Source organism: Conger conger, chromosome 10, assembly GCF_963514075.1.
Source record: "Conger conger chromosome 10, fConCon1.1, whole genome shotgun sequence".
Classification (NCBI taxonomy): Eukaryota; Metazoa; Chordata; class Actinopteri; order Anguilliformes; family Congridae; genus Conger; species Conger conger.
Window position 1 is genome coordinate 45,980,314 of NC_083769.1, and position 14,341 is coordinate 45,994,654.

At 38.7% G+C, this 14,341-nt stretch overlaps 1 protein-coding gene across 1 annotated transcript; it reads left to right on the forward strand.

The window, feature by feature from the left end:
* The first annotated feature begins 6,764 nt into the window (after positions 1-6,764).
* LOC133139572 (alpha-1,3-galactosyltransferase 2-like) lies at positions 6,765-9,131 on the forward strand. Its single transcript, XM_061259145.1, has 3 exons — positions 6,765-6,787; positions 7,193-7,330; positions 8,361-9,131. The coding sequence occupies exons 1-3, from the start codon at positions 6,765-6,767 to the stop codon at positions 9,040-9,042; spliced, it is 843 nt and encodes a 280-aa protein (XP_061115129.1). The 3' UTR covers positions 9,043-9,131.
* The last annotated feature ends 5,210 nt before the right edge of the window (positions 9,132-14,341 follow it).

Consider the following 14,341-nt stretch of genomic DNA (forward strand, 5'->3'; position numbering starts at 1 on the left):
GGCTGGAGCCTATCCTAGCATACATTGGGCGAAAGGCAGGAATACACCCTGGACAGGTCGCCAGTCTATCGCAGGGCACACACACCATTCACTCACACACTCATACCTACGGGCAATTTAGACTCTCCAATCAGCCTAACGTGCATGTCTTTGGACTGTGGGAGGAAACCGGAGTACCCGGAGGAAACCCACGCAGACACGGGGAGAACATGCAAACTCCGCACAGAGAGTCCCCGGCCGACGGGGATTCGAACCCAGGACCTCCTTGCTGTGAGGCGGCAGTGCTACCCACTGCACCATCCGTGCCGCCCCGTAGATATCTTGTGAAGCGAAATTCTAAGAGGCTACTCTAACGTCTAAAAGCTCACTCCTTATATATCCTTAAACTTGTATAAAAGTGTACCTTTTTTGATAAGAAATGTCCCCAGTATACCGAGTGGGAAGACACTTATCTCTTATGCGACTTTTTTTAATGAGCATATTCATCACTTTTATCTGCCTCACTTGTCATAATCTCTCCTTGGACTCTCTCCAAACTTTGATGTCATATACCCCTCCAATAGGGAGTTTCCACCATCTCAATACATTCTTCAGGTGCACTTTCTTGTGGCGCCTTAAGAAATCTACAAAGGACATCCAATTAATAGCCGAGTGTAATTCATCACCCAACTCCTCTACAGTCAGTCCAATAAATTATCAGATTATCATTTCCCCATCATCTATATTGTTTTCCTCATCTTTTTGCTTTAACCAGGCATTATGCTCCTCCCCTGTAGGGTTGGGGTATTCCCCGACTGCTCGCTCAGCATGTTGAATCTCCTCCAAGGTCATACTGGAACTCATTCTATGCATGGCCTCAGTCAGACCTTTAGCCTTGCTCCTTAGTACCCTAAATCTAAATCCCCCGACTTCAGACTCCTCTGCTGACAATTAGGGCTGCTCATTAGCTCTGAACCGCATATTTTTCCTCTTACGGGCGTTTTTACTACCACCTCAATGGCGTGTGCGAGGGGTTAACAATGCATTCCTTCCTAACCCATCCCTGTCAATCTCTCATCAGGCGGGCCTAGGGCCGGGTCCTTCGACAATACTTATGCCCTTCTTATATTTTAAGTCATTTTAAGAGAGAATACCAGTTTTGGATTTCTCATTAAATCCTAAATCGATACATTGTTTATGTATTAAAACAAAACCTTGTCTATTGAAATCCTTTCACTCCGTCTGAATATTAATATTTGATTTGTGATTTTTTATACACATTTAAGCCTTAATTATTGTTGTTGTATGACCACATTTTATTTTACTGGTGTTGTCCTGTATCAAGAACTGTACTACATTTTAATTTCTTAGCATGAACTATTCTGTAAATATTCAATATATTAACTGTTAACCAATTTTCTATATTAAATGATTATATAGGTCTAGCGATTAAAATATTTTTTCCTTTGACTTGCATTGTTGTATCATAAAGAGTAATTAAGACAAAACCGAGTTTGTGTCAAAGCCAAGCGAAAAATAAAATGACAAAAAGCTTTGTATCTTTTTTTCTTGTTTAATAAATGCAAACTGATATAAATGTCTCATTTTATTTATTCACAGAAATCTGGATTAAAATGTGTATTCATGTGACATACAGCTTTGTCTATTGTGGGTCAAAGATATAGGCTAATATTGAGGAAATCATAAAATCCAGAAGGATAATCCAGCCACACTCACCACAAAATATGCTTGTTGAAGTTCTGTCAGGAGGCCCTTTGTGTGTCTACGTAAATTTGTGGTTGCATACAACTGGGGCCCCGTCTCATGAAGCAGAATTGGCCTGAATAACTGAGTAAAACCTTGAGCCCTCCCAAATCTGGAACACGGGACTGGAGTCAAAAGCCATGTTCCGGGATTTACCTGTACTCAGGTAACCCTTTTTGTGAAATACCCCGCGTGGGCCAGTATTCAAAAACATTTTTGGATTTGATTTCAATAATCAGATGGGATTAAATTCCAAAACTGGGTATTTCAAAACTTGAATATGTGATCCTGACAATAAAAATTGGGATATTAAATCCTACCTAGAATCTAGATCAAATATTGTTTTGGGGTGTTTAAAAATTTGAAGGAGGAGATTTGGATAGTTTTGATATGGAAAATCATGCTCGTCTTGATCCCACTGAAAGGGTGGACTCAGGATGGATTCAAGGTTGATGTGGGATGCATGAATTGGATCCAATCCTTGCACATTATTATGAACACAAATCCTTCTATAAAACAGTATCGATTCTAAATGGCCAATAAAGTATTTTCCAGAAGAACCCCACAAAAATAAAAGTTATCTGAAGAAAACTGCAAGCCTTACAAATGTGTAAATGCCTTGGGATATTTTATTTGAAAGTATATTGTTCTCTGTTCTAAAATAATTGCTGCAAAAACAAGATTTTCACAGTTCCTCAGAACATGCTATACCAGCATCCACATGGACTTGCAATAAAATGTATTTATTACATTGAATTCTGAAATTAGACTGACTTTTTTGCCTTTGTCTTTTGTATTGATGATTCAAATAGGTGAATATGAGTAATATACAAACTCATGCCTGTTTGTCGTAATGAAACGTTGCATTATTTTGACCAACAGATGGTGGCGCGCTGTATCCAAATAATGCTTGTCTGGATTCTGTAAATCGGATCTTGTGCTATCTCGATCAGAATGATTCTATCTGAAAATTATTTGAAAAACGGAGACAGAACCTAGAACATCAATTTTATCTGGGATAGCAAAAACACTATTTCAAAATCTGGTTAATTCTGATCTGAAGAGATCTTAATGAGATTTTAATCTAGAGATTAACAGTTTTGAAAAACCCTACTGGGCCCTGGTGATTTGCAATAAGCTCCCGTTGTTGTGGAACAATCTTCGGCAATACTTTACACAGAATCCCTTCAGATGAAACGTTCACCATATTTAAATTGCCTGAACATGCCACACAGGATTGACTGACGGTGATAACTGATTCCTGCATTATTTCCTACCGCTTATGTGTACTTTGTTTGCTGTTCTATATTTTTTCGTTTTGAAAATCTTCCCATTTGTTTTCTGCTCTAAAGTTGCAATACATACGTATGTATGTATACGTATAGCTACGTATTTAGGACTCCGAGCGAGCCTATATAGAATTATTAGGTCATTTCCGCCTTAAGATGTGGCAGAATTGTGTGTTTTTTCCCCCGTGTTTGCTAAACAGATAGATATTTCGAAACCTGAATCAGTAGTCTCTGGGGGAACTACGTATCTCTTTTTTCACAGGATCTCTGGGCCAGCCCAGAAAGTTCCAGACTCAAGGAGTCAGAGATTGAAAACACATGTCTACTACAACTTGTGGATTTGTGGTAATGACTGTTGTAGGATGTTTTATTTATATCAGTTCGCGTGATATTTTACCTTCTGTTTCCAAAATTATCCTATATCTGATTAAGTATTTCAGTTTTTATCTTCGCAGCCTCAAATGAACTTCATCTCGAAGGTCGGTACAAGGAGGTGAGTGAAACGTCTTCAACAGACGACCTTGGTAGAATTTCTCTAAGGCGACTGTACATGATTCTGCGATCACATCCAGTATTCAGTGGTCACACATCGTCTACTTGGAGCGAAGGAACAACAAAAAAAAGTTTTTATGGTTTCTGGTGAATCGCATTTGTGTAAATATGATCGTACAATCAGATTAAGATTGCATTTTCCATAAGCACGACGTGACCCTGCGGTATGTGAATCAGATTCAAAATATACTTAATAATGGAATTGTCCAACTTTCACAAACAATTGCTTCTTTTTTGTTCAATCTATAAACACAATTTTCTTCCCAGCTATTATAAAGTGTAGTATGTATGTATTTGGACAGTGGTGCAATGTCTGTTGTTCTGACTTTCACCTTTAATTTGATGGTATATGCATCCATATTGGGTGAATTACTTACGTTTCCATGCCTGCACCAAAGAAGCGAATACACTCGACTAATAAGAAACGGCCGATAAGCCAACTGTCCAATTACTTTGGTCCGCTAAAATGGAGGGACTATGGATAAAAATTGATGTGATTCCCTCACGGATCACCCAATATGGATGTAAATATCCTCAAATTACAGGTGACAGTGGTCTCTTTAACCTCATATTCACCGTTTCATTTTGAATCCAACCTGCTGGAGTACAGAGGCAATAGGATAGCAATTGTACCACTGTCCAAATACTCTGTATATGGAATAACAGGGACATTTTATATTTAAAAAAATGACTGTTTCATGGAAAATGTTTCTCTAGCAGCATAATGTTGGTGAACCAGCTTTTTAGAACGTCTGAATTCTTATGGATGTTTAATACCCCAGTTAACCTGGAGGAATTTGCTATAGTTACAGATGCTATTCCCACTGGGGTTGTGATGCTCTTTAGGGATGTAGCCTCAAATAGCCCAGATTGCTTGGATATGCTTTTGTGCACAATTTAAATGAAATTATCTCAGCATACAAGCTTTATTTCAGAATGATGTAGTAGGCACTGAATACGTACATATTGAATTATTGGGGAATTATGTAAGTATGGGGGCAACAATTGTACAGCGCTTTGGATAAAGGCGCTATATGAATGACAACCATTTGCCATTTATGTAAGATTCACCAATCTCATTTGGGGAAAAATATTTGGAATTTGCCCTCTAAATATGATTAACAAGTAAAATTCAAAATAATACCCGAATTGTATTGCTGCAATAAAAAAAATTATAATTCTGGAAACCATATTTCCTTTATTTTGGAACTGCTCATACCATTCTCGGTGTGTTAGGTCAAATTTTTTTACTTTTAAATCATACAGACTGTGATTTTACACTTTAATTTGAAGATTTCATATTTATACATCTAAATTTAGCCAAAGCAAACCACTGTTCAGAAAGAAACCAAGCGGCAGCCGACATCTAAATATTTTTCTCATCATTTTCAAATCAATAATGATGTAGTTCTATGCTGTAAATACCTTCTCAGACACCGTAGGAGCAAACCGTACTACATCAGTCAGTTTGCCCGTTTCTGTTGAAATAAACGTTTATTTCTTTATTTCTGTTGCACTTTTTTTTCCTCTTTTGGATTTGGTTGAAGTTGAAAAATATAATTTTGTTTCTGAACGTTTTGTTGTTTTAAAAACCTGATTTGATATTCTGATTTGACAGGAATGCACATTTTTACCTGCTGGTTGTAGATTTGCAGTTATTTATTAAATTCATGCATACTTTTAATTGTTTTGCACGGGCAACATTGTTGCTTTTCATATGACACTGATTTCACAAGCAAAATGATTCTTTTTACACATTTAATCCATAACACACACATATGACACAATAACACAGCACAAGCAATATTGGCTACTATTGTGAATGTACGTTATGCAATATAATGCCTCACAATCCTTTGATTAAATCTTTCTTCTTTTTCAGACTGAAAAACTGTTTGGGACTCGGCATATTGTTTACTCTTCTCTTACCGTTCATGGTGTTTGTGAGGTAGGAATGTCTCCTTCACCATGCAAGAATAAACAGAAACATCCATCCATCCATCCATCCGTTATCTGAACCCGCTTATCCTGATCAGGGTCGCAGGGGGGCTGGAGCCTATCCCAGCATACATTGGGCGAAAGGCAGGAATACACCCTGGACAGGTCGCCAGTCCATCGCAGGGCACACACACCATTCACTCACACACTCATACCTCCGGGCAATTTAGACACTCCAATCAGCCTAACCTGCATGTCTTTGGACTGTGGGAGGAAACCGGAGTACCCAGAGGAAACCCACGCAGACACGGGGAGAACATGCAAACTCCGCACAGAGAGGCCCCGGCCGATGGGGAATTGGACCCAGGACCTCCTTGCTGTGAGGCGGCAGTGCTACCCACTGCACCATCCGTGCCACCCTTAAACAGAAACAGCCTGAGCTAAAGAATCAAAATGTCACATTACAGAATAGAGTGACAATGTGCACACTTTCACTAATTTATTTATTTGTAAATTTTTAAGTGGACTGTATCGATTTTATTTATTCATTTTTGTTGCTGTTTCGTTCTGTTGCTGTAATGTGATTCTCGAAACATCTCTCACAAAGTCAATGGACAGCATTGCATATCTCGGGTCATTCTGAGATGGCGCTTACATTTCATTATTTCATTGAATCTCTTAGGTTAGCATATTGCAGCTACATACACCAGTACTGCTGGACATTACCACGTAGCAGCAGTTGTACACTCGTGTAAAGCAGTTTGCACTTTGTTTTTGAAAGGCAATTTATTTTTGTATGAGGAATACTTTGTTTTTTGTTCTTAAAGACAAGGTGAAATCAAAATTCACTTTTTCCTGAATTTGGTCAATTTTTCATAAACATATGAACGCATCTGAAAGTATGTGTTTAAAAGGTACAATAAAATTTTATTGCTTCTGTATTTTCACTGTAGTATACGTCATAATCGTGGAAGCTAGTGCTCGGCAAACTCCTGTTTCAGCTTATCTTTCAAGGTGCATCTCCTACAGAGCCTTGCAGACCTGCCTCTTAAGTGTGTCTTCCTGTTTGTTCCTCTGAAACAATACTGATTTCCTATCCTTTACCAGGCAGCCTTTTAGTTGTGTCTTAAAGGGGAAAGAACTTATGTGTAACTAATTACAAATATAAAATGTTGCAGGAAAAAGTCACGATTCATCAAATATCAGCTTCCTCCTGCTGCAAAGCCAGAACCTGGAGACCATATGGACAACTTCCTGAATCTCAGGTGAGTCACATGAACAGTACTGTGTGTGTTCAGCCTTTATTTGTTGAACGTAATGATGTTTGTTATTTATTAACCGGTGATCCTGAGCAGTTCCTTTATAGTGAACAGGTAAGGTGGTATTCTTTGCTTTATTCAGACAGGTAGAAAACATCGGTGCCATCGTCTGGATCATTCAGTTTCTTCAGTGCGGAAACGGAAAGACCCAGCGTACCAAATACGCTGCCAATTTAAACAAAACATAGGGTCACCTTGGAGTGAGGTGTGGGCAATGTTATCTTCATATATATAACCTTGTGACCACACAGACAAGCTCAGACACTTGTGCTGAAATATTATTCAGGTTACAGAATGATGCCTTGTCAATATTACCTTTCCCCCCCCCCCCCATTTTGTCCCTCTTCTCAGCTCCCGAACCGATGTGACGACATCGACGGACTGGGGAGCTCCCATTTTGTGGGACGGGATGTTTGATCCTGACACCTACGACAAGTATCACCAAAAAATGGGCACCTCTGTGGCACTGACTGTGTTCGCCGTCGGGAGGTTAGCGCTGTTTGTGACACGTTCGGGCCTCTCCTGTCTGCTGTCCGCAAGTCCACCCGTTGAGCTGAATCTAGTGTCTTCCCCTGACGGAGCCCCTGATATCACACCATTCAGAGCAGAACACAAGCTTGTTTGCGCCTTCTTAAATCTATAGCGGAGGTGGTGGCAGTGAACGTTGATAAATACAAGTTCTTGGCGGACATTTTAAATTATTGCTGATTTGTTGAACACAATGCAGCACAGCTTGCTTTAATTCATCCTATGCACCAAATTCAGTGGGAATTGAATGATTAACAGAGCTGTTTGCTGCAATTCATTGAATTATTTTACTGGCTTGATCCTGAATCAAAATAAGAAGAATCAACTGATGGAGGACTGAAATACGTGAGGGATCAATGAGATTATTGAACAAAAGTTGTTGGAAAGAGTTTGATAATATAAATAATTTGCTATTTAGCTGACGCTTTCATCCAAAGTGACGTACAGTTGATTAGACTAAGCAGGGGACAAGTCAGGGTTCATGGCTACACTGCTTGACCTTAGAAGTACAAGCTTCTATCTGTATTCTGAGTGGTTTTGAGATATGGAGCTTCAAATATTCCAAAGCGAATGGGCTACAAGCAGATGCCTATTAAATCGAGCATTTTTTCATACCTTTAAAAAGCTATTTTGTGTAAAACCTCAGACATATATGCCCTATAAACAACATATTTATGAATAAAAATTTGTGTCAAAAATGTCAGTTGGACATTCTAAGGTTGGTAATTCTATGGTCTTGACTGGGTATTGAACCACCAACCATCCCAGTCCTAGTTATGTACCGGCGCCTAATAGGCTGCCCGTAATATGAATGTTTGATAATGTTGGGGGGAGAGGGATGGGGTTGTCTTATGGGCCCAGGTTGCAGTTTTAATAGATGGGTTTTTCAGTGTGTCAGAAGATGGCGGGTAACTATTCTAAGAGAAATTAGGAACTTCCGACACTGCATACATAACACTCTACTGTGTATTTCTGTGTGCCTTTTTAACAGATATCTGGAAGCGTACCTGATGGATCTGCTGTCCTCAGCGGAACTCCACTTCATGGAGGGTTTACCGGTGACGTACTACGTGTTCACCGACGCCCCAGAGAACGTGCCGGGGCTCCAGCTGAAGACTGGCCGGGCCCTGGAGATCATCAAGGTCAAGAGGCACAAGCGCTGGGAGGACATCTCCATGATGCGCATGAAGACCCTCGCGGACGCCGTCCAGACACGCATCCGTCACGGCCACCGGTACGTCTTCTGCCTGGACGTGGACATGGTCTTCGCCGGTCGCTTCGGCTCGGAGGCACTCGGGGAGTCGGTTGCCCTGCAGCACTCCTCCTTCTACAACACCCCCAAGGTAAGGTACACCTACGACCGCAACCCCAACTCCACGGCCTGCATGGAGACTGGGGACCTGTACTACCACGCGGCCGTGTTCGGCGGCACGTGGGAGTCCGTGGTGAACCTGACCGAGAGCTGTCACCGGGGCATAATGACGGACAAGAGGAAGGGGGTGGAGGCTCTGTGGCACGACGAGAGCCACCTCAACAAGTACTTCTGGCTCAACAAGCCCAGCAGAGTGCTCTCGCCAGAGTACGGCTGGAACCCCCTCAACGGGCCCAGCCGAGAGATACACGTCAAGCGGCTGCTCTGGGCTGAGAAACACTACAGCAGACTCAGAACCTAGAGGTACCATGGACCAAAAATAAAACAAAAATAATATATATCACAAAACAATTGCAAAACAGTGATGGCCTTCAATCGAGTATTGAAACTCTACAGGGCTCTGTTAATTACATTTTCGAGGAAATCAAAAGCATGAGAGACAAGATTGCTCATACAAACACGAGAGTGAGCAGCTTGGAAGAAAAGACGCGTTCTTGATCTTCCACGCTATAAACGGTGCTGGAACTTGCGATTGTTTGGCATTTCCGAAGTGAAGGGGGAGGACATTAGAGAGAAGGTAATACAGAATCTGCCAAACAATAGCGCCTTACTGTAAAAGAAAACTCCCAGATGTAATTGATAGGGTCCACCGTGTTAGAAAGCCACGAGAAGATGGCAAACATAGAGGAGTCATCGTACAATTTACAATGAGACACTTTCGCGATAGCGTCTGGAGGGCAGCCAAAAACAACGAGTTCCTTGAGGAAGAAAAGCTGCATTTCAAAGATGATCTCTCACCAGAGGATCGAATGAAGCGCAGTCAGTTATGGCCACAAGTGGAGCGTGCACGCAAAGAGGGCAAGCTCGCCTACTTTGTAGGAGCTAAGGCCTATCATGAGAAAAAGGAAATTTTCCTCCCAAAAGAGTGAAAACACTAAAAATGTGACTGCTAATTACTTTGTAGTGGGTCGCAGTGAACTATTATATATTGTTTTCTCTTTTTATTATTTTTTTTATAGACCCAACTATTTAATGGCAGTTAATGGCATAAAATAACTGTCTTGTTTTTGTATGCACCTTGGTAAAATTACTTGAATTTCAGCTGGTTCTGTTACTGAATAATATTTCAATTGTTGCTCTCTGAGGAGAGAGTTCTGTTGCACTAGGAGAGTACTGTTTGTTAACTCTCAGGGTAATAAGCTTAATTGTTAGTCTATTTTATTTCAACTCGTTATTTCTTCTTTCACCTTTGTAGCGTTCAATGCTCAGGGACTCAGAGACAAAACAAGGCGCAAGGCTATTTTACTTTATGCAAAAAGCGTTCATGCTAGCTTCTGTTTGATTCAAGAAACACATTCTGGTCCAGATGACTGCAATTTCCGGAGATCTCAATGGGGACAGGATTTATGGTTTTCACATGGGAAAAACTGTTCAGCGGGGATTCTGACACTCAATCATAATTTCACCGGGAAGATAATTTCTTAATTGTAAATCTGTATGGATATAATAATAGGAAAGAAAATGCTGTATTCTTTGAATCCTTAAGCACTAAAATTGATTGTTTGAGAAATAGATTTCCAGGTATAAGAATAATAATGGGAGGGGATTTTAATCTTGCTCTGGATGGTAGATTGGACAGATGGCCAGTAAGGGATGATACAGAATCTAATTCATTTATTTCCAATTTTCTGAATAGATTTGATTTACTAGAAATGATGATTTACAGATGGTTTGACTTCCGAGTTTTATAAGCAATTCTCTAAGAAACTGTCTCCTTTCCTACATAGAGTTTACACGGAGAATATTAATAATGGAAGTCTCCCCCCACTATGACTCAGGGCTTGATTAACCTTATTCCCAAAACCTCAGAAAGACACTTTGAATCTTGATAACTGGCGCCCAATTTCCCTTCTGAACTGCGATTATAAAATAATAGCAATTTGTCAAGCCAAAAGAATCAAAAAAGCTTTTATTGACATAATAGATGAAACACAGTCTGGTTTTATGGCTGAGAGACATAACCAATAATATAAGAGTGGTGCTTGATATTATTGACTACTCGGAATTGGTTGATGATGATGGTTTCATACTTTTCCTTGACTTTTACGAGGCATTCGATTCTGTTGAACATTCTTTCCTTTTTAAAGCCCTGGAAACATTTGGGGATTTTTTTCATTAAATCTATTAGAACTCTCTATGCTAATGGAAATTCCCCCATCAAACTGCTGTTTGGTACATCCAAAAGATTTGATGTAAGTAGAGGTATCCGCCAGGGATGTCCCATCTCCCCATACCTATTTCTGCTGGCCATGCAACTTCTTTCAGACCATATTGAACATAATGGAATTATGGGTATATCCATTGCTAATAGAATTGTTACCTTAAGCCAGTTAGCCGACGACACCACGTTGTTTCTAAAAAATAAAGCCTAGATTAGGGAATCTATCAAGGTGATTGGATCATTTTCCAAGGCCTCTGGTCTTTGTCTTAATGTCGCCAAATGTGAATTACTATCAATTAAAAGCTGTTCAGGCGTCATGATTCACGACATCCCTGTCAAAAGTAAAATGAAATATCTTGGTATTATAATTGACAAGGACCAGAAAACTTGTGTGAAAGATAACTTCAATCCCTTGATTATTTCAATTCAACAGAGGTTTAATATGTGGCTGCAAAGAGATCTTTCTCTCGTAGGGAGATCCCTGGTAGCAAAAGTGGAGGGCCTATCTTGAGTAATCTATTCTGCGTGAGCATTAAATGTCCCTAATGATCTTTGCACAAAAATAGACAAGCTCATATTCAATTTCATTTGGAAAAATAAATCCTAATAAATCCTTGGTGTATTGGATTTCTCCTCTCTAAATGCTACATTCAAAGTGAAATGGATCAAACAATACTTAAAAAACACTACATCCATAGGGAATTTTATCCCGACACATATCTTTAATTCCCTTGGAGGTCTACACTTTTTACTCCATTGTAATTATGATGTCACAAAAATCCCGCTTAAGTTATCACACTATCACAAACAAATGTTACTATGCTGGTCCTTAATTAATAAGCATAACTTCTCTCCGCACAAGTATTTTATATGGAATAATAAAGACATAAGGTTCAAAAACAAAACACTGTTTAATAAGAGTTGGTTTGACAGAGGTATTTTACTTGTTAGTCAATTGTTCAACAATGATGGTGAATTATTTACTGATAAAGAATTTCTTTCTGTATATGTGTTTCCTGTAACCCCACGAGACTATGCTGTTATATTCGATGCAATTCCAAACGGTATCAGAACACTATTGTCATCTGCTCCAAAAGGAAAAGATTGCATCATTCCTCTGTTTGGTAATGAAAATCTATTTATTGATGCAAGCTGTCCTCTAATTAGTGACAAAGCTAATAACCAATGTATTAGGAACATAATACAAAGGGATATTGTCTCATCTCCCCTGGCAGTTTTTTATTGGAATAACATATTTGAGGATATAAAGTGGAAATGGTTATTACCAAAAAATATATATTTTAACCAATAAAGTAAAGGAGACTTCTTTTAAACTTATACACAGATGCTATCCAGTTAAAATGAAATTTGCTAAATTTAAATTGGACTTGGATTTATCTTGTTCATTCTGCAGAAGGGAAGATGAAACATTAACACACCTTTTCTGGGATTGTTCATATATTCAACTATTTTGGACTGATTCAAAAAATAACAATCATAAAAAATTTACTCCTATTAACCTGGAGTTAAGACACATTTTATTTGGTGTTTCTCGTGTGGAAATTTTGGATAACAATGCATTGTATATTGTCAACCTTCTCTTATTATTATTAAGTAAACATTACGTCCACACCAGCAAGTTTTCTGATCAGAAGCCAAATTTTTTTGTCTTTAAAATAAATTTAGATTCTTATTTAAATACACTGAAAAAATCTAATCACCCCAAAGCAGTAAAAACTTGTCAAGCCTGTGCCACTCTATGTGTTCCATGAATGTTAAATCCCCAAGTCTGTTATATATTTTTCTCATTTGTTTTTATTTTTCTATTTTTATTTTTTGCTTATATCCTGTTATGGTTATATATGTTGTATATGCATTATTTCCAATAAAAATAATAATAATAATAATTTAAAAAAAACATTAAAAAAATATATTAAAAGGTCCGTTCTGTATTTACATTTTCGTTGACTTGCCTTGCTATTCACAGTCCAATGAGCTCTGGTACAGTTCCCTAGCAACGCAAAGTTTGCGAAAAACAAAAAACCACTTGCCTACTTGGAAGGTAGCCAGGCTACTTTGTTCAACTTCCCAGTCCCTGCTTGTTAATTTTCACATCGTCCGGAAATTCAAATGGCTGCCTCGAAGCGAAACGACTTCTTAGAAAAATCTATTTTTGGTTGTATGCTTTACAAATTGGTAAACAGCAAAGTAATGTAGGCCTAATGTAGGGCTTTAACATCCAAAATACCAGAATATAGTATTTCAACAGGAAACATCTGGCTGGAAATGGTCTGCCTTTAAACACCCAGTTCCCTTCATGGGCAAGAACTGTGGCTAGTTCTCTTAAGATGTTTGGAATAACCTACCTGCCAAATTCCTTCAAAAACTGTGTGCAAGTATATATTGAAGGCAAAGGGTGGTCACACCAAATATTGATTTCATTTAGATTTTTCTTATGTTCATTTACTTCTTCTGTTTATGCATTTTGTTAATTGATAGAAATGTTAATAGTTTATTTTTATTTTTTAAAGAATTATTATTTTACAGCATTTTTTCACACCTGCTTAAAACTTTTGCACAGCACTGTATTTGTGTGAAGATGTGCACTGTGCTTCTGTGTCCACTATGGCCACATTTCCTCTTAATGAGTAAGTGAAATTAAAGGTAATCAAATTTGTGTGTTGACAACTTTAATCTGTAGAGCCTCTCTACTATTCTGTATCTCCACCACTGGTAGGTGGAATGGACAAAGGATTATCTCTCGGCTCTGGAACATGGAGTAACCCGTTTTTTTTTCGGAGATAGAGAAGTATGGCTGGTATAGGAGTGTCAACATTTGACCTTTCGTTGCTCTGAATAAGAGTCTACTAAATGCCTGGAATGTAATGTAAAAAAATATATGTTATTTATGTTATCGGGTGATTATGGCAATGGTTGCCTTTTAAAATGTTCTTGTGTAATAAACCAGACACACTGTGGAATGTAATGATACTGAATAATGGGAAAATAAAATGATTGTGAATTAAACTGCAGTGTAAGGGCTTGGTTTGTCTGGGTGAGAAACGCGTGAGTGAGTCTACAGCTGATACTGTAGTTATTTTCTCCAATTTCTTCAATCTGGTTTTAAATGGTTATTAATCATAATCATTCTCTGGTTGGTTTTCTGGCAGTTGCAGCTTGCCAGCTTGATCTGTACATACCACTGCCTGCTGTAATGGAGTCTAATATTGTAAGTGAAATGAACTCCATGCTGGTTCAGATTAACTTGAGGTTTCTAGCATCAACAGTGATTAATCACTCAGTAAATAATTTCAGTAATGGCACCATATGTATGTAAAGTATGTACACATCATTGTCCAATTCTGATATAGCTGCTTTA

Excerpts from the sequence above, each read along its gene's own strand:
- LOC133139572 (XM_061259145.1), top strand. The coding sequence starts at position 6,765 with ATGGACAACTTCCTGAATCTCAG. Across the intron at positions 6,788-7,192 it reads GACAACTTCCTGAATCTCAG|CTCCCGAACCGATGTGACGA; the intron begins GTGAGTCACATG and ends CCCTCTTCTCAG. Across the intron at positions 7,331-8,360 it reads ACTGTGTTCGCCGTCGGGAG|ATATCTGGAAGCGTACCTGA; the intron begins GTTAGCGCTGTT and ends CCTTTTTAACAG.